The sequence below is a fragment of the Cyprinus carpio genome, chromosome A14, assembly GCF_018340385.1.
Source record: "Cyprinus carpio isolate SPL01 chromosome A14, ASM1834038v1, whole genome shotgun sequence".
NCBI classification, from domain to species: Eukaryota; Metazoa; Chordata; class Actinopteri; order Cypriniformes; family Cyprinidae; genus Cyprinus; species Cyprinus carpio.
Genome location: NC_056585.1, coordinates 18,428,843 through 18,455,522, shown reverse-complemented (window position 1 = coordinate 18,455,522; position 26,680 = coordinate 18,428,843). Strand labels below are relative to the sequence as shown.

Genomic DNA, 26,680 nt, shown 5'->3' with positions numbered 1-26,680 from the left:
ATGGATATAACTGTGTGCAAGTATGAATAAACATTTTAACATGTTTGAGGACAAGTCCATGTCTGTGTGTGTGTTTCCTGAGCATGTAATGTGCACTCCGTCCAGGCTAGAATGAGACAGATCCGTGCTGGCAGCCCCCTCGAGCCCTCCAGACCTTGTTGGTTGAGCTTTCATTCTTCTATTGGAAAGCAGCTGACCCCTGTCTACCCCTCTGAATGCCATCTCTCACTCTATCTCACTTTTTATAACCCTCTCTCTCTTTCTCACACCCTTCTCACTTCCTCCCAGGCTGTTGTTAAGGCCCTGCTGTTTGGAACACTGTGCCCATGCAAAGGGGATCAATATGCCAATCAGAGCTCAGGGGAGTGAGCAGAAGTGGCTGCTGGGAGAATATCAGAGTATAAGTGATGACTGTCTGTGTGAGGCTGAACTCGTACCTGCTGGCAAAATGCTCGATCCGGCTGTGTGTGTCCGCATGAGGCAGCCTGGGAGATGAGCAGGGCCTGTCAAAACAAGAACACACACATCTGTTAGCAAAGTAGCTTGTTACTGTATGTATGAATGCCTAGTTTTCTGATCTTAACTGCTCTATGAACTTGGTCAGTCTGAAACTTTTGCATGATTTAGAGGGGTTTTGGGTGCTTTCAGCTAGTCAGGATGGGAAAACAGATGGATGACCAGTTAAACCAGCTGGAGACCACCTTGGTCTATCTTTATCTCAACTCAGTTTTCATGGTTTTAAGGATGCTTAGATATTTTTATAACAAAGCAAGACAAAAATAAGATGGTCTAAGATGGTTTGTGGGTGTTAGGTGTGATTCTCATCAGCAGAGACAGGAAGTCAGACTCACGTCTCAGAGCTCTCCACCTCCAGTACTGATTGAACAGGCAGGTATCCCCTCTGAGGGTGTTTACTAAAATACTGCTTCGAGCGGAACTTGTTCTTTAGCGTCTTTGCGAAGTCTCGCATCTTCTCGCCTGAGGTCGTCTGGAATGATTCAGAAAAAGAGAAAAATAGAAAAGAGCCAGCGGAGAGAAAAATGAAAGAACATGAGCGATTGAGGCACAACACATCCCCTTAGTAACATTCCTCCAACACACAGTCAGTACATCAGTCCTTCCACAGAACATTCGTCTTTTTTTTGAGCAGACACAGAAGGCTGGTACATAATAAAGACTCCCACCGATAAAACTCAGACTGGAGCATGGGAAAACCATTAAGCAAATGGCCCTGTGCTGTATTTCACTGCAGGAGATAAATTTGGTTCAATTCATATTTATTTTGTGTAGTGCCTTGTACAATAGTGATTGAATCTGAAACCTTCGAGCAAGCAAAAAGCTGCCAGTTGGCAAGGAAAAAACCTCTACAAGTAACAAAGCATATGTACCGGGGTGTAGTACTCCATGATGGGGTAGTGTAGTTTCTTGCCCTTGGTAGTTCTGCCTGTCAGAAAACACGTCTGGCAGATGTCCACATTGAACTGTTTCAGACTTCGGTATCTGAAACGGGCAGAGAAACATTTTACATTTAAATATTGTGGTGTTAATTTTAGGATTATGAATAGATTAAAATAATGAATCTCAACCACCTTGCTGATAATTAAGATTTCAAACTAGCAGGGTTCTTTATGCTGGATAGTGATGGTTTAGTATAGGTCTAAATGGAGGGATGTTATAGCCACTTGTGTTCATCAGCAAAACTTGGCTGTTTCTACTGAAGTAGATCGATGAAGGGTGGGGACACTTACTATACTCTACAGTACCATTCAAAGGTTTGGGTTTGGGAAGATACTTTATTTTTAAAAATAAGTCTCTCATGCTCACCCCTAAGCTCAGCCCTAATTAATTTAAACAAATTCAATCCATTAACAACCCATGTATACTACTCACTCTGTAGTTCTTAGCTTTAATGCTTGTGATGGCCACAGCCATGGCCTCACAACCAGTTTAAGAGCGGTAACCTCATGCACTTATATTTTTCTTGAGTTTATGCGGTTTTTCTTTAGGATTAGTTTATATTTTTTCATACACATTTGTTGCAAACATTTATTTAGTTACAAATAACTCACAAGACACATAGTTCATTTCACATACATTGTACTTTATTTAGTTGACCATACAGAAGTATATTTTTGGGAGCGCGCACCATTAGTTACTTTTGGATTGTCATTCTGTTTGTATAATTATTTGTTTCTGAGCTTACCAGTGTTGGATTCCACACCCGGGAGAGATCCAGGAAGTTGGCTGGCTTAAAGGGGTGGCGTTTGGAGCAGGGGCAGTTTTATAGGGGAGGTGGCCTAATTGGACACTACCATTGTTTAGGTCCGGGGGGGATAGCTCATTCTCTCCTTAGATATTTTGGGGTTTGGATTTATATTATATTGAGTACTTTTGTTAATTTAAGGTTAAGTAAAAGTATATTCCTTTTGGAATAAGTTTTAGGTAGATTTTGCTGTTATTTGTAGCTTATGTAGTAGTGTTGTTGTTAGTCTTCCCCTGTGTGTTAAAATTGGTCTGATCAGCCAATATATAAGTCCCCGTTGTTTCTTTTGTAGGAGGTCAGTTGTATTTTTGAATTTGTTTAGAGCTTTAGTTAGTTTGTTCATTGGACCTTTGTTTTTGGGCCCAAACCTTTATTTTCATTTTGTTGTCATGATTATTGGGAAATAAAAATCCTTATTTTTGAACTTTCCTTGCGACTCCTCTTGCTTAACTGCTTGGTCCCTGACAATGCTATTACCTCAAACCCTTTGATCAGCTAAAAGAAGATTTTTAATAATTTATTCTGAGTAGTTAAAAAACAAAGATAGAGAGATCTGTGCCGTCTTTCTCCAAAAAACTATTCAGCACTGCAGCAGCTCACCTGAAGCCCTTTATAGGGCACTGCTTACAGATGTAGCAGCGTGCCTGGTGCTTGGCTGTCTCGGCCACGGTCACCCGGTGCAAAACAGGAAGCCACACCACCGACTGAGGCTCTAGCCCCATCCACTCCAGAAAGTGAGACACCTCAATTGCTGACTTACCTGGAGCCTAGAGGTAGACACAGAAGATACACATGAGAAAGATAAAAATCACACAGCAACAAGTAGCATAAATCCAGATACCCAGAAGACATATTGTTCATTATGCATGCCCAATTAAGCACCAAAACAGCTTCTGGTAGCTGATGGGCACAAGCACCCTATCAGAGCATGTCCCCTAAAAGTACTCATGTGATACAGGGCAATCAGAGCCCCATGAAAGGGAAGGATACAATTTTAGAGCAGCCGCCACTTGTTACAGTGACACAGTGGGAAACGGATGACAAGCAATAACCCTAATAAAAGAGCATGACATAAAAATCTGGAACGTGCTAAATTCTCATTAAATACGCATCGAAGATGCATTAAAAGGTTGATTTCCCTTGGGCGCACTCTGAAGCTTGGGCAGAGCTTTATAATTAATATGAGTATCTCCAGTGTGGCCCTTAGTAGTCGCTGTAGCGTGTTGTCTCCTGAGAGAGCAAGCGGTGTCTTTAGCAGAGTTTGCAGTCTGGGACTAAGACCAAAACGTGCAGTGTGGAGTTGAGTGGAAGACTCCAGAAGTTTCACTGAAACAACAAAAGAGGATCTTCTAACAGTGCACACCACATGGACAGCCAAGAGCTTTCCATGGGATGGTCCATAAGGTCATACAAAGTGAACCAGTCTTTTCATCTAGACACGCGCTGAAACACACGTTGACCGGCTGTGCTGCATCATTCTCAGTCTGTCATGTTTAGTGCAGCCAGTGAAAAAAAAAGTGTAATTGGAAAGCACTGATTGGCATTTCTTCCAGAATTATGAAGGCGACATGGAAAAAACATGAAAATAAATGAAGTTTAATTATGTGTGCTTGAAAATCGTACACATGCTCTTGATTGGATCAGGATTTAATTATGGGCTGGCATATCTAAGAATGAATGGTTTAAGGCCATTCTACAGGAAACCTGTGCCCTACACCAATTTCATAATTAGGCCATCAGTAGAATGAAATGCCAGAAGGTTACACTCCACTGCAATGTCCCTGCATTTTCTGAATTACAGCCTCATAAGTGTAAAGATAGATGTGATGGTGTCAGCAGGCATTTCACCTTCATTATCCTTAATTAGCCTAGACTATTAAGTCCGAAACACACTCTATGCAAGTACTGCATATGATCCTAAACTCTTTGGAAAGCTTGGTTTCAAAATTTTATGAACGCTAGAATCAAAACTGCCCACTGTTCAAAAATTTGGGGTAAGTAAAATTTTTGGTTTTAAAGAAAACAATACTTTAATTTGGGATGCATTAAACTGATCAAAAGTGACAGTAGAGACTTTTATATTGCTACAAAGAAATTCCATTTCAAATAAATATAAATAAAATATTATTAAAAGTTATTTTGAACTTTCTATTCATCAAAGCTTCCTGAAAAAAAATGTATCATGGTTGTAACCTAAAATATTAATCAGCATTACTGATTTAAACTTTGATAATAATTCTGTCTTGAGCACCAAGTCAGCATATTATATATATATACACACAAAGTGTCTCACAAAACTGAGTACACCCCTCACATTCCAGCAACCATTTTAGTATATCTTCTCAAGGAACAATACTATAGAAATGAAACTTGGATATATTTTAGAGTAGTCAATGTGTCAGTATAGATTTACTGTCCTCTGAAAATAACTAAACATACAGCCATTATTGTCAATTTAGCTGGCAACAAAAATGAGTACACCCTAAGTGAACATGTCAAAACTGTGTCCAAAGTGTCAATACTTTGTGTGAGCATCATTGTTATCTAGCACTGCCTTAATCCTCCTGGGCATGGAATTTACCAGAGCTGCACAGGTTGTTGCTGGGATCCTCTTCCACTCCTCAATAATGACATCACGGAGCTGCTGGATGTTAGACACATGGCGCTTCTCCACCTTCTGCTCAATAGGGTTCAGGTCTGGAGACATACTTGGCCACGCCATCACCTTCACCTTCAGCTTCCTCAGCAAGGCAGTTGTCATCTTGGCGGTGTTTTGGGGTCATCAAAATTGCCGTTCTGCCCAGTTTCTGAAGGGAGGGCATCATGTTCTGCTTCAGAAAATGTCACAGTACATGTTGGAATCCATGTTTCCCTCAAAGAAGCACAGCTCCCCAGCACCAACCGCACTCATGCAGCCCCAGACCATGATGCTACCACCACCATATTTGACTGTAGGCAAGACACAATTGTCTTTGGTACTCCTCACCAGAGTGTCGCCACACATGCTGGACACCATCTGAGCCAAATAAGTTTATCTTAGTCTCATCAGACCACAGGACATGGTTCCAGTAATTCTTGCTCTTGGACAGGTTGTCTTCTGCAAACTGTTTGTGGGCTTTCTTGTGAGCCAGCTTTGGAAGAGGCTTCCTTCTGGGACAACTGACTTGTTGCAGTGTGTGGCCTATGGTCTGAGCACTGACAAGCTGACCTTCTACTTCTGCAACCTCTAAAGCAAAGTCAGCTTCTGCACCTGATGCACAGCACGAGGAATTGACTTCTTTGATCGACCCCTGCAAGGCCTTTTCCAAGTGGAACCCATCTTGGAAAACCTCTGTATGAACCTGGTCACTGTACTGCAACTCAGTTTCAGAGTGTTACAGATCTTCTTATTGCCTAGACCATCTTTGTAGAGAGCAACAATTCTAATTCTTAAATCCTCAGAGAGTTCTTTGCCAAGAGGTGCCATGTTGAGCATCCATTGGTCCATATGTGAGAATTGTACTCAAAGCACCAAATCTTAACTGCTCTAATACAAGACACACAAATTTGTATGGTCCTGTCAAGCAGGAGTCAAACATGAACATGATTAATAGGACATGCGGCTTTGTTGTCACTTAGGGTGTACTCACTGTTGTTGCCAGCTATTTTGACAATAATGGCTGTATGTTAAGTTATTTTCAGAGGATAGTAAATCTATACTGCTATACAAGCAGCACATTGACTACTCTAAAATATATCCTAGTGTCATTTCTATAGTATTGTCCCTTGAGAAGATATACTAAAATGGTTGATGATATGTGAGGGGTGTACTCACTTTTCATTAAAAAACAATAAAATAAAACATAAACAATTTTTTACAAAATATAATAAAAAACAAAAATATTACAGTTTTACTGTATATTTGATAAAATAAATGCAGCCTTGGCGAGCATAAGAGACTTATTTCAAAAACTTCATGAGCCCAAACTTTTGAAAGGCCCTGTTAAAGTTAAGTGAAGTGTGTAATTTATTTGACTCTAGCATCAATAGCAAAAACAACGAATTCCAGACAGGTTTCCCAAACTTTTGCAAATTAGTCCTGCCAATAATGCCATTAGTTGAGACAATGTTAATGTTTTTTTTTTTTTTTTTAGAATACTTTCCTCCACATAAGGAACACGGAAAGACCAAAAGTAAGCCATTTTTGGATTTCCCAAAAAAGTCTTCGCGATTTGATCAAAATACTGTGACCAAAAACAGACTGAGAGTGTTTGGGGAAACGGTTAAAAATAGCCATTGTTTTTGCTATTCCTTTTAATGGCGTTAATTGTACTGAAATTATGCACTTCACTTTTAATGGCACAGATGTTTGAAGGTAACTCTATTGCCCCCTTGAGTATGCAAGCCTGATGTTGGCACAGTTAAGGAGAAATGCACATTTAATAAGTACAACAGGACTACCAAGTACTGGCCAAGCATTTGCGTAGAGCAAGTTTCTGGCCAGTGACTCACTAAAACCCAAAGGAATAAAATCACAGAACAGCTCTTTAATCTCTGTACATTCCAGCCCAAAAACCCAGGAGAAGCAGAGCCTAGTTAGGAGAAAGCGAAGGCGTCAGAGAAATGTGATAGGCAATAAAGAAGGAAAGTGAGAAAGTGTGCCTCTGGTACAAATATTTAAGATGATTTGCTCATCACAGAGAGCAAAGGGTTTGTGTACAGGGATGCCTTTACATCATCTGAACAGAAAGCATATCAGAGAATATGAGAGACAGTGAAAGAGAGAATCTGAAGTCTTACCATTCGAAAGCAGCTGCGGACACTGGGCTCCACGTTGCTCCCTCCAAATGCCGCCACCTCCCCGAGCTGCCGAGGGATCTGAATAGCCTCGTGCAGTAACAGACTGAGATGTTTCTGATCTGTCAGTCCACCTGGACCACACACCTGTCTGAAAAGGTCTGCAATACACAAACAGAAGACCTGGTTGAATGCTGCACTGAAAGGAGAAACTACGGAAAGGGAACTTTGTGCCAGTGTGCAGAAACCTGAGGGTGGGCAAACTGAGAATGTGAGACTTAAATGGCTTCAGGTTATAGGGGTGTGAGGCGAGATGGCTCACACATTCATGTGTGATATGTTGGCACTGTAAAAAAATACATTTCTTATTCAGTGTTTTTAAAGTTAAAGGGATAGTCCACCCCAAAATGAAAATCTTGTCATTAATCACTTACCCCCATGTCGTTCCAAACCCGTAAAAGCTTAGTTCATCTTCGGAACACAATTTAAGATATTTTGGATGAAAACCGGGAGGCCTGTGACTGTCCCATAGACTGCCAAGTAAATAACAGTGTCAAGGTCCATAAAAGGTATGAAAGTCATTGTCAGAATACTCCATCTGCAATCAGACGTGCAATCTGGGTTATATGAAGCGACGGGAACACTTTTTGTAAGTCACAGGCCTCCAGGTTTTCATCCAAAATATCTTAAATTGTGTTCTGAAGACGAACAAAGCTTTTACGGGTTTGAAATGACATGGGGGTAAAATGATCAATGACAAAATTTTCATTTTGGGGTGGAGTATCCCTTTAAAAGATAAAGATGTATATGGTATAAAAATATTTGATTAGCAAGAAAATAATTTTTGGCACAGTGGAATGTGGCAAAATATGCATGTGTGTGCTTAATGCGTGCATTGGTGTTAATGTGGACAAAAGGCTAACATTAGCCGAGGGAGTCGAACAGCTCAAACAGTGTGTGTCATGAATCTAGCAATACTGAGCAGAATGATCCTGACAGGAGTGAGAATGTTCTCTGCAGTGGCAGTAAAAATAGCACCATCTAAAGTGGCTGGCACACACAGACCTTCCTGCTGTGCGGGCACACACATTCACACTTACATGTAAACCAGCCTCATACATAGTCTAGTCCAAGGACAGATTATGGGTGGGTCAATCAGGGCCAGAGCCCCGGATCCTCTGATTTCCAGGGCCTCAAGCTAAGAGGCCCGACACCCAAAAACAAGCCATTGTAGCTGTAATATTGATATAGACAGATGAACAGCGCTTTGTGCCAGTGGCTGTTGGCATGATATGAAATAAACAAAGAAATGAGAGATGTTATTTGTTCCTGGCCCCTCCTCAGCACTCACAGAAATCTTTATTGCAGCTTTGATGTTGTATAATAGTCATTGTACACTGGTGTCTCTTTTGGAAAGTATTGCACACGAGGTGGGATTATTTTTGCAACTGCAACAAAATTACATTTTTATTTAATTATTTTTTATTAAATAATTATTCAACTTCTTGTATTTGTGACTTTATATATCAAAATTTGGACTTTATTACAAAGTCTATTCTTTGATGGGAAATGCTATTTAAGCTAGTAGCTAGTTTCTAGTTTGGTCTAAGCTTGTCATTGGCTGGTATAAGCTCGTACACCACCAACAAACCAGCTATTTATGGTGATCCAGCTGGACACGGAACATGATGGCTGGTCAACCAATTAATGATCCGTTTGGACCAGCTCAGATCTGATACAAACAAGCCAACATGTTACAAAACATTCTAAACAGGATTTTCCAACAGGGAAAATTGTAATTTCCACAAAGAGGCTGATGCCCTGGGGCCCTGCAGGACATTAATCTGTACATGACCAATATGTCCCCCTTTCTTCACACTCAGACTACACACAAGTAAGAGCTCTTGTGCTTTTTACTATTGAAATGGCAAAGATATTGGTAACAAAGAGAGCAAGACAGACAAATTAATCAGTGCTTGCTATCTTTACATATATAAATCATTTTTAGGCAATGTTTGGGAGTTATGATGGTTGTGTTCTAACTCGAGGATGTCCAAAACTGGCTCTGACTCTTCTCCTCTGATGCTCTCTGCAGTGCACTATGCCTGACTCTTATTTACTGGGTCCTGCTTATGTCTGCCCTGTCAAATTAACCCCTAACCCACTCTCACAACAGCAGATGACATTTTAGACCACAGATTAAATTTTAAACCCTATGAGAGAAGGAATAGGACTTTGCACTGTGACACAGTCATTTTGTTTTTACTTTGTTACTGGACCACAAATTCCCAGAAAAAAAAAAAAAAAAAAAAAAAAAAAAGTAAGAGGTGTTTTCGTTGTGGGGTGCAAAAGTCCTAAAAAGGACAGTAAAACTTGAAATACCATTAAAACCATCTATTAAAATAAAAAACAGTTCTTATTAATTGTAATAGTGTTTCACAATATTACTGTTCTTAGCATATGTTTGATCAAATAAATGCAGCCTTGGTTATGTGACATGGCCCTCTACTTACATTTATACTTTTCCTGGATGTCTGCGTTGCATAGAATAACCAGGCTCATCTTGAAGGAGAGCACTCGCATCTTACCATTACGACCACTAGAGAAAGAAACACAAACACACATTTAAAAATTCACTGAGGTTCTTCTATATGTATTGAAATGATCTTATCAATTAGTACGACTATGGAGTAACTAAAGTAAGCAGCACCAAACAGGACTGAAAGGCCCTGCATCATGTTGTACAGTCTGCTCAATATATTTCGACGTTAAATAAATAAATAAATACAAAATAATCATCCCAGCAACTTCCTCTTCTCACTCCAGTCATTAACAAGCCACCACGGATACATGGTCAACATATTAAGTTCTCTGGAGGAGTACCTTCCTCCAAGCCATCTGAATCCTTAATGAGGAGGCTGCCAGGAGCTGCTACCATTAGCTGAGCAAAATGCAGTGATGCAGCAAGTATATATACACAGTGAACTTTTAGAAATTAGTGGTACATTTCTTGTTTTATTCAATGTTTTATGCTTACAAGAAAAGACATTTCACATTTATTGCACCAGATAGTCCTGTCAAAAAAAAGATTCTAAATGAGTTCAGGAAGCATTCGTGTTCCACTTAGACCAAGATCTCACCAGCAAATCTAAACAGATCGTTGTACAGATGCAAACAAAATTCTAGAAAACTGATCAAACACTACCAATTCACATTTTGCTTTGAATAACAATAAATCCCCTGTCAGTATTGCTACTAAAGGGAACATTTCCTACTTTGTTTGGCTTTCTTGTTTGACCGAGAGCTTGTCATTATCATCCTCATGCATGCTGCTCATTCTTATTCACATCCAGCGTTTGTAGCAAAACAAAAAAGCAATTACTACCAATTACTCGCAGGGTGAGAGCTCTGATTTCCAGTCATTAGCAGCAGGTAGTTAAGAGTCTAGTATATATTTGAGGCAAATTCACAGTGGACAATGAAAAACAAATAAATAATTAAATGTTAAATATAATAAAAATATAATTAATTATAAAATAATAAAGTTTTTTTTTTTTTTTTTTTAATCTTGGCTAAGAAGCTGAGGTTGGCACAGAATGCGATACTTGGAGTCAAGCAGCGGGGCTTTTAACTCCTACAGTCTGATTAGTTGCCTGCTGGTGATGTGTCAGTGCCGTAGTCATCTTTTAATTCACTTCACTGTGGAACACGGAGAGCACAGCTTTGCCTATGGGTGAGAGATTTAAGGATCAATGTATTACAATATATAATGTAATGTATAAGGGTGTCCACATTAAATAAAAGGAAAAATCTAAAAATCTTTGAAACACATGTGCCAAGTACTCGTTGTATTCAGCTATATATATATATATATAAATAACAGAACAGTTGTATTACATTTTTGACTGTTTTGCCCCTTAAAAATATCAAAATGAATCTGAATGCAGAAATGCATGTTTCGTGCAATAAATTATTAGATAAATCTCACATCATAATTCCAGATATAGGGTGGGCCTTTTTTTCGCAGTGTGTGACTGACCAGTAAAAGTGTCTCACAGACAACAGGAGGGTGCAAGGTTGGTTTGACATCATTTGTGGGAGCAGATCAAATGGGTTGTGAATCACATTACCGTCAGTACCTGTCGTAAACATTCAGCAGCCAGTTGAGACACATGTCGACGCACAGGGGGATATTGATCAGGACGGATCTCTCCTCCTCAAGTTTCTCATACAGGGAAGTGAGAGCGTGGATGACCTCGACCACATCCATCACATGCTCGGCATGCTGCAGCTCCTGTTCTCTAAACACATCCACCAAGCTGCTTAACTTCAGCAGGTCCACTAGAAACACACACACACACATATATATATATATATATAAATAGGCCAGATGCTTATTACTGTACGTGTGTGGACTGTTAGCTAATTGGATTTGACTGCTATAATATAATTTCCTCTGGCAATCTCTAGTGTGGCAGTGAGAGTATAGGGTTAAGGCTGTATGCTGATGTCATCCTAATTGGATAATGAGCTGAAATATGGAAGCAGAGTGGCTTTCAGTGTTAGGTGGGCAGCTAGATACTCTAAGAGGCCTTTGTAGATGCTCATTTTATGCAGACGTCAATCATCAGAGCCAGGCTCACAAAACAGCACCGTTTCTATAGCAGCCTGGTTATTAATTCAGTTAATGACATGAACTAGCAAACCAGGAGTGAGTGAGTGAGTGAGAGTGTGTGTGTGTGTGTGTGTGTGTGTGTGTGTGTGTGTGTGTGTGTGTGTGTGAGTGAGAGAGAGAGAGAGAGAAAGAGAGAGTAACAAGCAAGCAGTAACTTGTCCTGAGAGACATTAGAAGGCACAAGCCATACTCAGTAGTGGATTCAACCCGCTTATGTAGCCCTGAACGAGTTTTCTCCATGAGGATGATTCTAGAAAAACAGACACCATCTGTTTTGCTTCATGCACATATGTGTAATATATAAAAGAAATAAATAAACAAATAAATAACAGCTGATTCTGAACTACTTCTGAGACATTTTTCTTAACATTTACAAAAAGGAGGAATTCTTTTATTTATTTCTCTCTTTCTCTGTATAGTGTGTGTGTCTGTGTGTGTGTGTGTGTGTGTGTGTTTCTAAAATTTCTTTAATATTTTGTACATAGCATCATGCTTTAAAGATGTGAACTTTTCAAGGACAAGTGTCCTCTTATCACTTTATCATTTGTTTTGACGTTTGTCAGTTGAGAAAAACCTTAAACCTGTTACCTTGAAGAAAATTTGTGGAAAACAAGCACCTAGTTTCACAACCTTGAGCTGAAGGTTTGCACTGTCAAATTAAACTGTAAAATCATCCACCTGTAAACATTCTGTAGAAATAATTATATTTTATATGTGTGCATGTGTGTGTGTGTGTGTGTGTGTGTTTGTTTGTGTGTATGTGTTTTAGCTTGAGATGGTACAATGCATTTCAGTAATAGCTGAAAAAGACAATTTTACTTGATTATTTGATTAAATCAGCTTATCAAAAGGGGAAAGGCCCGAGTTTTATAGAATAACCCAATGGATTCAAAGCTCTCCACAGAGGAGCCAAAGTTTGACTAGATGTTGTACAGCTACATCAGTTTCCTGCAAAAAAAAACATATTTTACTGTTGATGGACATTCAGGGGTAGCTGTGTATTTTGAGAAAATAAAATATTTTGCAAGCAACACATAAATCACAAATATTTCATTGTATTATAGCGGATTTTTTATTTTTTCAGTGCCATGTTATTTTTGAAGGGATACTGAAAGTGTAAAACCAACCTACACAGACACATTTATATTTATATTATGTGCACTGTGAAAGGCTGAAGAAAAGAAGAGAAATGCCAACGAGAGGAAGTCTGGACAGTGGCAGATAAACCTCCACCCACAAAGCGTGTCGCAGGGGGAAGAGTGGTTAATTCCTCACACAGACTTCTTAATTACCTCCCCCGAAGAAGTACAATCACACAAATTATTAGGCTTAATTAAGCTGCATAAAAATCACTGGGCTTTAATGAAAAAGACAGAACAGCAGGGCCAGCTCTGTACGTGAAATTTTGCAAATAACCAATGACTCTTGCTCTCAAAGAGCAGTAGAGGGAAAAATGGCAAACCAGTGTGGGTGCTTCTTTTTACATACATCTTAAAGCCTTCTGCACATGCCTCAGCTTCATGGCCGTCCGGTATGCAGAGAACCTGATATTGTTCAGGTCCGCTGTGAGAGGGAAGCAGGGGAGATAGGAGAGGAAAAAGAGAGAATATCATTCATGAGGAGAGAAAAAAGCAGCAAAGGAATAGCTGAGCTCTTACATAAGCAAACAGAGAGACAGGAAACAATGTGTCACTTCAGTGGGGTTGGGGTGTTTATGCTCATGCCGTACCAGAGTGTTTGGACAGCTTGTGTCATGTCGCATCAGATTAACTCACACTGTAAACACCCTTTAATCATTGTTAATTAGAAGTTGGCAAAGCATTCATAAGGTTGGCCCAGCTGCCCTTGGGGTAACGAGAGAGCTGTCGACATCTCTGGGGTGGGATGAAATATCAGGTTATAATGAGAGGTCCAGGTAAAGAAATCGAGCTCAGTGTGAGACCGTCTTCTAGTGGGTGTATTTGAGCTTCCGTATCTCTGCACTATGGTTCCCCAGTGGGAAGTAGACACATAGAAGATATAAGAGCAGAGTTTAATTGTGTTTAATTGCCTCACCCAGAGCTTGGTATAATTCAGTCATCTTTGGATGGTCCCAGCAGGTTGTCTGAGCCTGATGGCTATAAAAGGGAAGATAAAAAGAGCAAAGTAAGAGCAGAGTAGTCAAGCCAAAAATAGAACAAACATAGATAGAGGAGGGAGAACACACGTGAGAGAAACACTAAAGGACTAGTTCACCCAAAAATGAAAATTCTGTCATTATTTACATTTCATTATTTTTTTACCCTCATGCCGCTCTAAACCCATATGACTTTGTTTCTTCGATGCAACACAAATGCAAATTTTAATCATTATGGGCTGAAAAATTTCCCCTCTGCTGCAGCTTTCTGCATATTCAAATTTGCCAAATGGCTACGACGCACACAGGAACAGCTTTTCACCTTTTGCAATAGAACAAAAACCCATTTTGGATTTGGAGGGTGCATTTAAATCTTCCATAAATAATAATTAAAAACAAATTAACTAATTAAATTAGTTAACTTGTGACCTGACCATATACAGTACAGTGAAAAACTGTTGGTTTAACATCACACCGTATGTAATTTTATTGTAAAATCCAGTCAACTGGGGTGTTTTGTGACACATTTTATGTTATTTAGTTAATGTTTATTGCATTTGTGTGTGTGTGTCATGTGTTACCCAAACCCAAGCTCATATGGCAATTATTAACTTTTAGTGAATTAGTGGCTAATTTGTATGAATTTGTACATTCTCACACAATCTGCTTACACATCAGCGACTGTTATGTTTAGGGATGGTGAAGGGGAATTCATACAATTTTAGCACCCCATAAAATAGGTTTAGAATGACATTGGGTTGGTTACCCTGATGCTGCTTTGTCTTTGTGTGTGCACTGTCTATGACTACTGTCCATGTTTTATGAAAAAGCCTCTTGTGATGAACTCTAATTCATTATATGCCTTTTTATTTCACCACCTGCATTAATAAAGTGCTTATCAGTACATTTTAGGGTAAAAAGCTTTTGATAATTCAACTAGATTTAGATAGTTCAAGTAGATTGGTATTTTAACATTATATCACTTAATTTAATATATGGTTATAAGTTGTAAAATTTACAGGCACCAATATGCCATCCCATAAATCTGAATCATTGCCACAGAGAGAGAGAGAGAGAGAGAGAGAGAGAACTTACAATCACAGTGATCTTAAACAAAGATTTTAGAGCCATTAAGTGCTTATATACAGGGCTGTCTTGATGACATTCAAAGAAAAGACTAAACATAGCTTGAATTCAAATCTGACGAACAGGCATGTACAGTAAGAGCGTCTCCACAAAGCCAATACACGTGTGCTGCATGCTTTACTGCAACAACAACCTGTACTTATGCCTTCCTCTACAGCACCAGCATCCATGAAAAAAAATAGAGGAATAAATAATAAATAATCTTTTATTTTAATTTCAGTTTTAGTAATTGTAGCACTTAAAGCACCACAACTTAAACCTATTGCTGTTTATTGCAGTAAGCTGCCAAGGCAACATTCCTTATTTAAGTAAGTTGAAGCTTTTTATTTAATATTTAGATTTTATTACACTTTCGGGAACTCTAACAGAAATCTTTCAAAGTATTACAAACCTTCTTTCTCTCGACTGATGACGACAACCTCTACACTGCCCACACAACACTCTTTTGAGCCATTTATAAACTCAAATTGCTAAAAACGCACAAGACCACATGACAAAAGGAACACCACAGTTGAAATGTTGTTTACTTTTTAGATCACAGTGCAATAATCTTCAGCATCAGGGATCAGTAATTGAGTTTGCTCTCAATACCTGATAATCTGACATGCTCATCCCACAGTTTTACACAGTCTCTCTCGTTTCTGATACTCATAGACTGCTGATGCTTAACGGTAGGATGGGGATGTGCGATATGGTAAAAATATCATATGAATGTTTGTTTTTCAGGAAAATCACTATTCATTGTTTTATCATGATGGTTTTACTATTTTGCAAGTTGTCTGAGCAGTACAGCCAAACTAATTTCCCCATTTTAAAAATATATATATACAAAAATATATATAAAATAAAAAAAGAATGTCAGACATTTAGGCCAAAGTGAGCAAAGATTATTTTATCTATTATTTTATTTATAAAAATAAAAACAATGATACAGATTACTAATAAGTACACTGTTACTAACGGTAACACTTTATTCTAAGGTGTCCTTGTTACACGTTACATGTACTTACTATTATAATAACAATTAATTATGCATAATTAAATGCAAGTAACCCTAATCCAAACCCTAAATAATCCTAACCCTATAGTAAATGCATGTAGTTTATTAATATTACTCAGTACTTAAATGTATAATTACACTGTAACAAGGACACCTTAAAATAAAGTGTAACCAATGAAACAAACAGTGCTTTATTTTCCAGGTACAGTAGGTGTATTTAGCAGTAGCATTCAATAAACTGAATAAACAAATATAAAAATAAAACATCATATACACTTCACTGTATAAATTATACACTGATCCTTATTAAAGCAACTGTATTGAGTTAACTGCGGTGAGTTATTTTTCTCTTTGTGTTTTGCTGGTTTATTAACATTAAAGCACTGAAAATCCTGTCATCATTTACTCACTCTCAAGTTGTTTTGAACCTGAATGAGTTTCTTTCTTCTGTTGAACATAAAAGTTATTTTGAAGAATGTGGGTAACCAAATAGTTGCTGGTCCCGGGTCACTTCCACAGTATTTTGTTTTTCCTAATATCACAATCAATGGGGACCAGAAACTGTTTGGTTACCCATATTCTTCAAAAAATCTTATTTTGTGTTCACCACAAGAAAGAAATTAATACAGGTTTGGGATAACATGTGAGTAAATAATGACATAATTTAATTTTTTGGGTGAACTACCCTTTTAATGACAAGCGGCAGCATGTTTAGTACTGTCACTTTAAGACCTAATATACACACATCTAATATACAGTCACACATCCATTTTTCTCTCAACTGTTTACTTTCACTTTAGACATAACCAAATACCAAGTTCTGTCATGAAACTCTAGATGTCACAGGCTGATGGGTCCTTAGCATAACTGATGACATTCTTAGCATTAAACAACTTGTCACAAGCTGATTGGTTCATGTTGCATATGCAGCCAATGAGCTTGCTGCTTTACATTTAAATGGCTGATTAGCATCGACTTGCGCATTTTGCAGCACGCTTTCAGAGTTTTTCTGAAACCCTCCACCTTCCCCAGCTCCACCTGTATAGATCTGCTATGGGTTATTTTATATGCTATTTGTGCAGCAGCATTATGTCTTAAATACTCACAGCACCATATCGGCTTATGTATTGGCAGTAGCAAGTTCCTGTACTTGCTCTACAAAAACAGCAATAACCAACAGCAGCAGCAATTCAGCAGCAGCAGCGTAGCAAATCTGTTCCGCCAAGACCAAATACATTAACATTGCCATATCCATTACCATGCTAAAATCTTCAGAGAGTTCTCATGATAGAACTGCATTTATATGTAAACCATGTGTGTTTTTGACAGTATTAGTGCAATCATACTCGAAAGAACTTAGTCCAGTAATATCTCTTCAAAAACAGATCGTGCAGACATTTAAAATGTACACGATCAAAAATCGTGAAATTGCACACCCCTGCGGCTGGACTTACTTGATGTAGTATGGCACTTTGTTGGGGGATATGGCACGTTCCCAAGGAATCTGCACAGAGCCTGAAGTGACAGAAAGAAAGAGGGCAATATCAATCAGACAGACATGTCGAGCATGAAAAGCTATTTTGAAAATCTCAAACAGCACCACTCAAGGTCCTTCAAGCATACTGCTTCCACACAGACAGGCTATTAAACAACAGCACCCCAAAAGTGTTCAGAATTGTGGAAAGCTTTTCTGTGATTGGAGCTTTGCAGATGTCTTTATATGGTCAAACACTGCTGTGCTATGATATACAAATGGTGAAAACTAAGAACTATACAGTCACTGAGGTCATTCTGGACTCTGTTTAGGGGACTAAGAAGACTCCTGTCTTCCTTCTCAGCTGCTTTTTCGATCTGAAATGAATTAGGTGTCAGCATCCTTAAAATTCTTGGTTTATGTAACATTACAATAAGTATTATCCTTCCCTCTAGTCAGTGGCAGACCAAAGGGTAAGTGAGAGGAAAGGGCACCACCTCCGCCACACATAACTCTATCCTAAATCGCTCTCTGTTCTGGTGAAATCACAAAATAAAGTGCCACAAAATACACCAGCATTACTGAGCTACTGACAAACAGGTGCAATTTTAAATTGAATTTGAAAATTTTTGGCAGTCAAGCAAGATTTAATCTTGCTAAAACAACAAATAATCCTCTTAGCCTCATATTAAGATAAGGGGCTGAGCTATTGGCTAACAGGCTAACTAATTTAACTCTTAAAACTATGCACTTAGTTTTTGTTTTTGCTAACTTTTATCTGGTTCTTACCTTTGGTACCTGTGGTTTTAGACTCTATACTGTTACCTATCACCCTGCATGTATGAAATTTGCTTACTAATTGCTACTGCTTCACACAGAAGTGTTCACATTAGGTGTTTATCTTTAGTTCTTTTTCTTTGTCTACACATATCCATTATCAACATTCTTGCATTCATTCTCAAATTTCTGTGCGTTGTTGGTGGTTCACGTTGATAGTAGTAAAACAGCATCATCTAGAATACATATACATCTTATTTGTGTATACTGTAGATCATATTAATGATATTCCTCAAAAGTGCTTTTCATTTATGTAAAAATATGTGAGAGTTTGTTTTAATAAATGTAGCTTTAAAATTAAGTTGTGAAGACTTAAAGGAGCTTCAATCATTACTGAGAGTCAAAAATGAACCCAAACTGAATCCAAATGCTCCAGAGTCCGTTATAAGACCAAGACAATGAAAATATGGGATGAAGACGAGACGAAGCCCCAAATCGGATCTTGAGTACTATAACACTTCTTGGAATGTCACTTGCAACTGCCATTCCCTGCATCCTCATTTAGCATTGCAGTGTAGTACTGATTTGTAGTGATTTAGAGAGCCAGAAAAGTTTGGACAACTTCTAAATGAGGCTAACTGTGTAGCAGGCAGTGTCTTTGTCCTGCAATGTTAGCCTGGGCAGTGAGTGACAGCGAGAATGAATAAAGTCACAGCCCACCCTGCCCACTTAAACACAGTCCTGCCAACCCCTCTACGCTAAGCTTCATCAGCTCACCCTTCTCTCCGTATTCAGCATCACACTGCAGCAGAAGACTCTACTGCATCAAATGAGTTAACACACTTACTGGAAAGGAAGTGCTGTGATCCAGGTCCAAAATCTCTATGGGCATCCTGCAACTGTTTCAGACGTTCTTCAATTGACCCCTTTAGTGTAAAACAAAGAGAAAGAGTTTTACTAAGTCATACTCAGGAATCAATTACTTTACATACTAAATCCAAGTTGCCTAATGGTGTAATGGTGTGTCTCTTTTAGTTTTGTTACAGACAGACCAGTGTACCAGTCTGCTGTCCCCATTCGGTTTTTGAAGAATACAGACTGATGAGTAATGACTGAAATAAACGTTTAGAAAAGTCTGTGCGTGGTAATGAGGAAAGTGGTAAAGCTGTTGCACAAGAAGTTTGCCAAGAGTAATCCACGTCTGTCATTGTCGCCAACAAACAGACATCTCTGGGGATGGTGGACTACCTAATTCTGAGTTAATTACAATGTAAATCATTCAGAAGATGTCAAAACACTGACACATACAAAGGCCAACAAATCCACTCAAGCAAGAAGCATTTTCGTCCCCTCACTCTCTTCCTCTCTGTATTCCCTCTGTTTCTGTGAGGTATTTCAAGGACAACCAACACGGCTGTTGCATAATAGAAAGATAAAACTGCCCTGTAAAAGCAGACATCTCTGTATATCATTGTAACTATGGAACCACTAATTGTCTTGTTAGATAAACTATAGAGCTGTCAATTTAGCATGTTCATTTAGCACAATTAATTATAAAACAAAAAACATAATACTGCTCAAATGTTTGGGGTCGGTAAGATTTTTAAAAAGAAATTAACACTTTAATTCACAATAAATTGATGGCAGTAAAGACATTTACTTTGTTACAAAAATTTCTATTTCAAATAAATGCTGTTCTTTTGAACTTCAAAAAAAAGTACCACAGATTTCACTAAAGAATATTAAGCTGTTTTTAACATCGATAAATAAGAACTGAACACTGAAGACTGGAGTAAAGGCTGCTGAAAATTCAGCTTCGCCATCACAGGAATAAATTATATATTAAAATATATTTAGATTAAAAAAAAGTATTTTTTAACAGATAAATGCAGTCTTGGTGAGCATCAGAGACTTAAAAAACTTAAATCTTCTCAAGTCCTTGAATGCTTTTATCTGGGGTCTTATTTCAGCAAATACATAGTTATTTGCAGCTGATTAATTAGTAAGCACATCATATAATTAATTTGATTACATTAATTTGAAATGTGTGATTTGATTGGCAGCCCTAACAAACATATATGAGAGCATTAAAACCCAAGGATTCATCAACACAGCATTTCTCACGACATTCATACTACAAAGACATGCACACACACTTGTGCTGTTTGTCTTCTGTCACATTAGGACACACACAGACTGCTGAAGATATGCCTTTCATAGTCATTTTTTTGATAACTGGATTTACACACTCCCACACATTCAAATGTACTTCTCATTCTTCCTGCATCTCTTTCTGGCTCTCTTAAGCTCATCTCACACATAAAACAACCAGATGCAATCGAAACACTCAATTTCATTTTACATCTTCTCTTTTTCTCATCGTAAAGGCCTATGTTTATCCATGAGCATGTAGACAAAAGGCACTCCCCGTGACCGATGATAATGGAGCCATCACCGCTCTTAGCCAGGCAAGACCGGCATATTATATTCCATCTCCTAAGCTCCATTTTTCATAGTGTATATGTACTAACTTAGCTGGCTGGAGGCATTGCTGGCAATGGTGACCGCTGTACTGTTTGACCTCCATAGTGGTCCATTAGTGATGGTGGGCAGGTAAGGATGAGATAAGGATGTTGTGAATCCACTACCTGCAGAAGTTTCCATCTGTTGTTGAGGTGCTCCAGAGCTCTGGCGTTCTCCATGGACAAGTGCACATCAGATATGGCCAGCTGATGTGCTAGGTCATTTATGTGTTTCATTCCTTCCTTCACCTGCGACAGCTCTTCTTTAAACAGCTATAACACAAAGTGAAGAAAAAGAGATGGATGATCAATGCCACACAACCATTTCTCCAAAAAACAAAATAAATAAATATATATATATATATATATATATATATATATATATATATATATATTTGATTTATATATATGATTTCTTGGGGCACTGTGCATTGTTATGTTACATTTATTGAGTGTTACAATTATGCATGCTCTAATTTAAAGCAATAAAAAAGCCCTGATATTGCAATTTGCAATGACAATAAAGTTGAAATTAATCTAATCTAATATTGACAGGATGGCCATATGGTGGATATTTTAATGTTTTAAGTGATCTTTTATCCATTCACAACCCACACTTGTTCATTTTCATTTCATCCACCACCATTGCTCACTTCCTTCCACACATTTACATTGAGGTACCACACTGGGCATAAGTGCAAGAGAGACCCAATCTGTCGATGGCAGAGAGTGAAACTGCACCAAATGTGTAAGTGTGACAAGACTCAGTGTGTGTGACAGTGAGAACTAGTGGCAAGAGAATTAAAAAAAAATGCAGAGAGAAATATTATCTCTTAAATAAAATTCAACTGAAATAGACTTGTTGGGGTTGATACCAAGGCTGTATTTATTTGACCAAAAATACAGTAAAAACAGTAATATTGTGTCAGGTTTGGGAAAAGTTACTTTTAAAAGTCATGCATCTCAATATTGTTTTACTCCATAAAAAAGTAACTAATTGCATCCACAAAAAGTAATGCATGTTTTTTTTAGTTACTTTTTGTCACCTGAACTGGGCTTCCTTATTTATTTTTAATAAAAAAAAATATCCAAAGGTTTTATTTTTTGCAACTGTAAAGGCCCTCTCACACCAAAAGTTAAATTAATAAGCCTCAGGCTGAAGGAAGTGCCTCTGCACCTCTCTCCAAATTTCTCTCAACACGGGGACAGGAGAGGTGTCAGTGAATAAATGGGAAAACAAAGTAACTTGTATTACTTATTAGAAAAAGGTATGTCCTTGTAAATTTAAAAGTAATGCGTTACTTTACTAGTCTGATTATGTACTGTAACTCACGTTCCTTCAAATGTGTTACCACCACCACTGATTTTGAAATATTATTACAATTTAAAATTAAGTTCTAGTTTTAATATATTTTAAAATGTAATTCATTCCTGTGATGCAAATCTGAATTTTCAGCATAATTTTCTCCAGTCTTCAGTGTCACATGATCTTTCTGATATCATTCTAATATGCTGATTTGATGCTCAAGAAACATTTCAATGTTGAAAAATATTTTTGTGGAATCAATGAGACAGTTTTTCCAGGATTTCATCTTTGATGAACAGAAAGTAATTTTTTTTTTTTTACTTTACTTTCATTTTTCTGTAAAGACGTAAATTATGTAAGGTAAACATATTTATGGTCACATTTAATCAATGCATCTTTGCTGAATAAAAGTATTCATGTCTTTTAAAAACGTTTTATGATTTAAAATTGTGTTGTTGTTGTTCTTGTTTTCAGGAGCAAATAAAAAGAAAAATCCCAGATTTTCAGCGAGGTCTCAGGGATTTGAACCCACCATATATATGGGGTCCCAGGCTAGAGGTAACTGTAGGAGCAGTGGGAGCCTTGATCTTATGTCCTGTTCATACCCTTGACATGCAGCCAGGAAAATGAATGAAAAACTGTAAGTCTGCGAGACCTGCTATGTGGCTGCTGATTCTGACAGCAGGGGAAACACTGATAAATGCTCCACCTCCTGTCAGAGCGTAGCACGAACATGTCAGTTCACTGAGTCCTGCTTCAGCCTGAATTAAAAACTCAACATATTGCATCAGGTTACAGCTCTAGGCAGACAAACTAGTTAATTATTTAATTACACAGTTACACATTTACTGTGCTGTGCTATTCACAAAAAGGCACATTCCATCACATAAACGTGTTTACATTAATAGAGAATCAGAAATATAATTTCCTCACATTAGGAAGCCTTTTGGGACCCAGACAGCAGAACAGAAATGCTGACTCACTGATGCACAAGGTAGTACTGTAAATAGATACCTACATTGTTCTATATCTATAATAACTCTACTTATTTCCACGGGAACAACCATGATCATATCGTCAATAAAAAAAGAGTCTGAGTATGTAAATCGTCACTGGTAGATTACAAAGGGAAACATTAGGGAGATGTGCTTAGGAAAAATACGGTAGATTACAGGATAACATATTCAGATGCCTTTCGGTCCTTTTATTGCTGCAACACAAACCTCTCTGTTTGATCAAAGTCACTGACGGAGTACAGTATCTTAAGGGCAAAACTAATAGCAGCATACAGCTGAGTGTACTGAACTATTATCCGAAAACCATAAAACACACAAGATGGAAACTGTAAAAAATAAATAAATAAAATAACGTTTTAAAAATAAAAGTATAATGTCATTCTTTGAAAGAGAGAGAACAAAAAATCTATTTGATTCAAACACATCAGGAGCAAATCACATCTCACATTCATAATACATTTCATTTAAAGTCTGAAAAAAAAATCACTTGTTAAACCCTACAGTGAAATGAAGTGAGAGAAAAAGTAAAAGAGCTTCTATGCCATTAAAGAACTGTGCCATGTGGAGAGTCTCATTACAATCTGGCTGAAAATCTTAGAATTAGTAATTGAGCAAGCTGTGAGGTCCACTAACAAATAAAAAAATATCTAAAGTTTAATTAGAATGCCTCGCATAATACATCAACATATGGCCATAAAAATACATTTATATAACTATTAGTGCACACTGAACCTCTTCATCATTATCTATTTAAGCAGCACATCTAGAAGTAAATAGGGTACATGGATCACAAGGACCCAGCAGCCAGCCATACAAAAGTCGAATTCAATCACTTTCCCACTTCTTAAACATGCCTACCAATGCAAGAAGTAATACTGCAGTTTGGGTGTTTTTTAAAGTTTTATTTGCTACTACCAAAATAGATCTTATTCAATGAATACAATAGTTGTTACAACAACAATACTGTTGCAAAGATGTCTGTTTTTAAGTGTAGCACTGGTATGTGTGCTGTGATTTAATGTCACAATGTCGTGCAAATGCACCCTGATCCATCTTAGACAACATCTGAAAGTCATCCTACTCACATCAACCAACCATTGTGCCTATATTAATGTTTCAACTTTGACGGTTCTGTGCAACTTAAAAAAAATAATAATAATAAAATAATTGGTACGCATATATGCAGGTGACTTTACAGAACTTCCTGTCATGCAGTGCCACAGATCATATAAAGCATGACAAGCATGACTAAAATAACTCTGAAAATCCTACTCAAAATGTCACATATGCAGGGAGACTTTTTGCTCTTTTATGCTTTGCACATGCAGTAACACACTTCAGTTACCAAGTCAGACACAATTCCCTTTAAAATCCAATCACAAAAGTGTAAATGGTGATTTGTCCACATTAATCACTTATGATCAGGTCACCGAAAACATATTACCTTGGTAGCATCTATATGGTCCTGCAGCGAATCAATAAACAGGTCTCCCACAGGCTCCCAGGCGTCCCTCACTCCCTCCGCCTGCTCCAGAGCCACAGCCAGCTCCTCCATGGTGGCCTGGATCTGCAGCAGCCTCTCCAGGGTTCGCTCCATGTGCCGGTGTCGGTCCACGCAGCGCGCGGTCAACTTCTCCCACAGGTCACTGGCCACGTTGGCCTGCTTCCACACGGAGCGACTTACATTCAGCATACGCCGGCGAGGAGAGACTTCTGTGATGGAGAGGAGGGTAAGAAATGGGAGTAACAGAGATGCTATGAGCCTACAAAGTGAAAACAACAGCCCTGATCTCTCCATTATTAATTGCTTCAAATGACACAGACACACTCATGTGGATGCAGAACTGGGTTGATGGCCTACATGTGAGGAGGCAGTTTCTCATCAGGCACTGCAATTTCGATGCACCTGTGCTGGGTTAATATTGGTAAAAAAAACCTGGAGAGCTGTCTGTCAATAGCCGGGTGTCCATGCACATATTTATATGCAATTTTGGAATAATTTGTTCAAAAAGATGGATGAAAACTCAAAGATGCGAATAAACTATATAAAATGTGCATTTATTGTCAATAAAATATTGCAAAAAAATTTTTTACAAGTATTTTGTCTAATTTTCCAGTTAAAATATCTAAAAATAAATGTACTTGAGAGGCAACATTGCAGTTTTAAGTAAAAATTAGCTAAAAACAAGAGGATTTAAAATGAGACAATACACACATTAAAGATGAATCTATGACAGCAAACTTTAATATCTTACACTCTCAGAAAAAAGGTACAAACCCTGTCACTGAGGTGGTACCTTTTTAAAAGGGACACTTTTGTACTTTTTAGGTACTAACATGTACACTTTAGGTACTTATATGTATCTTTAAGGTACCAATATGGACTCTTTAGGTACAAAGGTGTGCCTTTTGAAAAGGTACACTACCCCAGTGACAGCTTTTGTACCTTTTTTTCGGAGAGTGTATGTAGTGTTGGTTATCAAATTATTTTATTTTGTTTTAAGGATTTTTAGATATTTTCACTGAACAAAACAGCCCTAAAAATATTATGTATTAGTTTAATTAAATAATTAATTGTATTAATTAAAAAAAAATCATCAAAACTTATTAGGGGTAGTTTTTTGGCACTACTATTACTGTACCTCCTAAAACTGTTACCCAAACAAAAAGCATCTGCTTCCAATCACCAGCACTTATTTGGAAATTAACTTTACTGCATTAATTCAACTTTAATGGAAAATTAAACTGAATGGAAACATTGCTACTGCAGGATCCCCTTGTTTTTGAGCCAATCACCTTAGCCCTAAATATCATGTGACTAATTATTCACGACGCTTGGTTAAATGTAGTCTCAGCCTCAGACGTCACGCCCACGGACCGTTGGCTGAACATCTGATGCAAATGGCACACAAAAGTGGAAACACTTCAGGAGTTTTGAAGTCATCATCGGTTGAATTATACATGGTTTCCAGGAGACGTGTGTGTCGCATTCTTTAACGTTCTGCATGGAAAAAAAAATGGCATGACGCCAAACCCCCTCACGAAAGAAGAAAGCCATCATGTTTACAGCTTTGACGACAATCGCTTATCAGGATCAACTAAATGCTGGATTCTCAAAAGTATGTGAAATATTTAAAGTTCAGGGCATAGAACCTTTCAAGTACGTCTGAGAGTTTTACACACTGGTCTGTTATTGTGGCAACATTTCCACACCCCAAACATGATGCTGAAACGAAACAAACTGTGACTTGTTATTTGACATGTCGGTCAAACGGCCTCATGGGCAGGCCTTGGCCAAAGAAAGCTGCCATGGATTCCAGACCTCCAGCCATCAGTCTGAAGGTCTGGCTATGCGAGACTAGGTTAAATGTATCAAAATGGCTCATTTACCATTTTTCATCAATAGGGAACAAACCTTTGCCATCAGGCAACGTCTCCTCAGGCTCTTGGAATGGGTGTTGTACCAGGAAGGTCTGAGCAGATTCCAAAACAGAGTAGATGTAAGGCCCTCTGGATTTGACATCTTCCATGAAAGCCTGCACACAACAATATATGTTTACTATTGCCTCATGCTGACATGATCAAACATCACGGCACAGGAAAAAACAT

At 38.0% G+C, this 26,680-nt stretch overlaps 1 protein-coding gene across 9 annotated transcripts in view; it reads right to left on the bottom strand.

The window, feature by feature from the left end:
• drp2 (dystrophin related protein 2) overlaps positions 1-26,680 on the bottom strand; it is a 122,315-nt gene that overhangs the window by 13,026 nt on the left and 82,609 nt on the right. For all 9 annotated transcript variants that reach the window (XM_042770121.1, XM_042770129.1, XM_042770123.1 and 6 more), the window contains 14 exons: positions 26,487-26,607; positions 24,516-24,784; positions 20,876-21,022; positions 19,075-19,153; positions 17,431-17,491; positions 13,770-13,831; positions 13,203-13,277; positions 11,179-11,380; positions 9,553-9,638; positions 7,043-7,200; positions 2,864-3,030; positions 1,389-1,500; positions 852-988; positions 438-503 (listed from right to left, as the gene is read on the bottom strand). In XM_042770121.1, the coding sequence (XP_042626055.1) occupies positions 438-503; positions 852-988; positions 1,389-1,500; positions 2,864-3,030; positions 7,043-7,200; positions 9,553-9,638; positions 11,179-11,380; positions 13,203-13,277; positions 13,770-13,831; positions 17,431-17,491; positions 19,075-19,153; positions 20,876-21,022; positions 24,516-24,784; positions 26,487-26,607 (1,742 nt within the window). The remainder of the gene's footprint in view (positions 1-437; positions 504-851; positions 989-1,388; positions 1,501-2,863; positions 3,031-7,042; positions 7,201-9,552; positions 9,639-11,178; positions 11,381-13,202; positions 13,278-13,769; positions 13,832-17,430; positions 17,492-19,074; positions 19,154-20,875; positions 21,023-24,515; positions 24,785-26,486; positions 26,608-26,680) is intronic.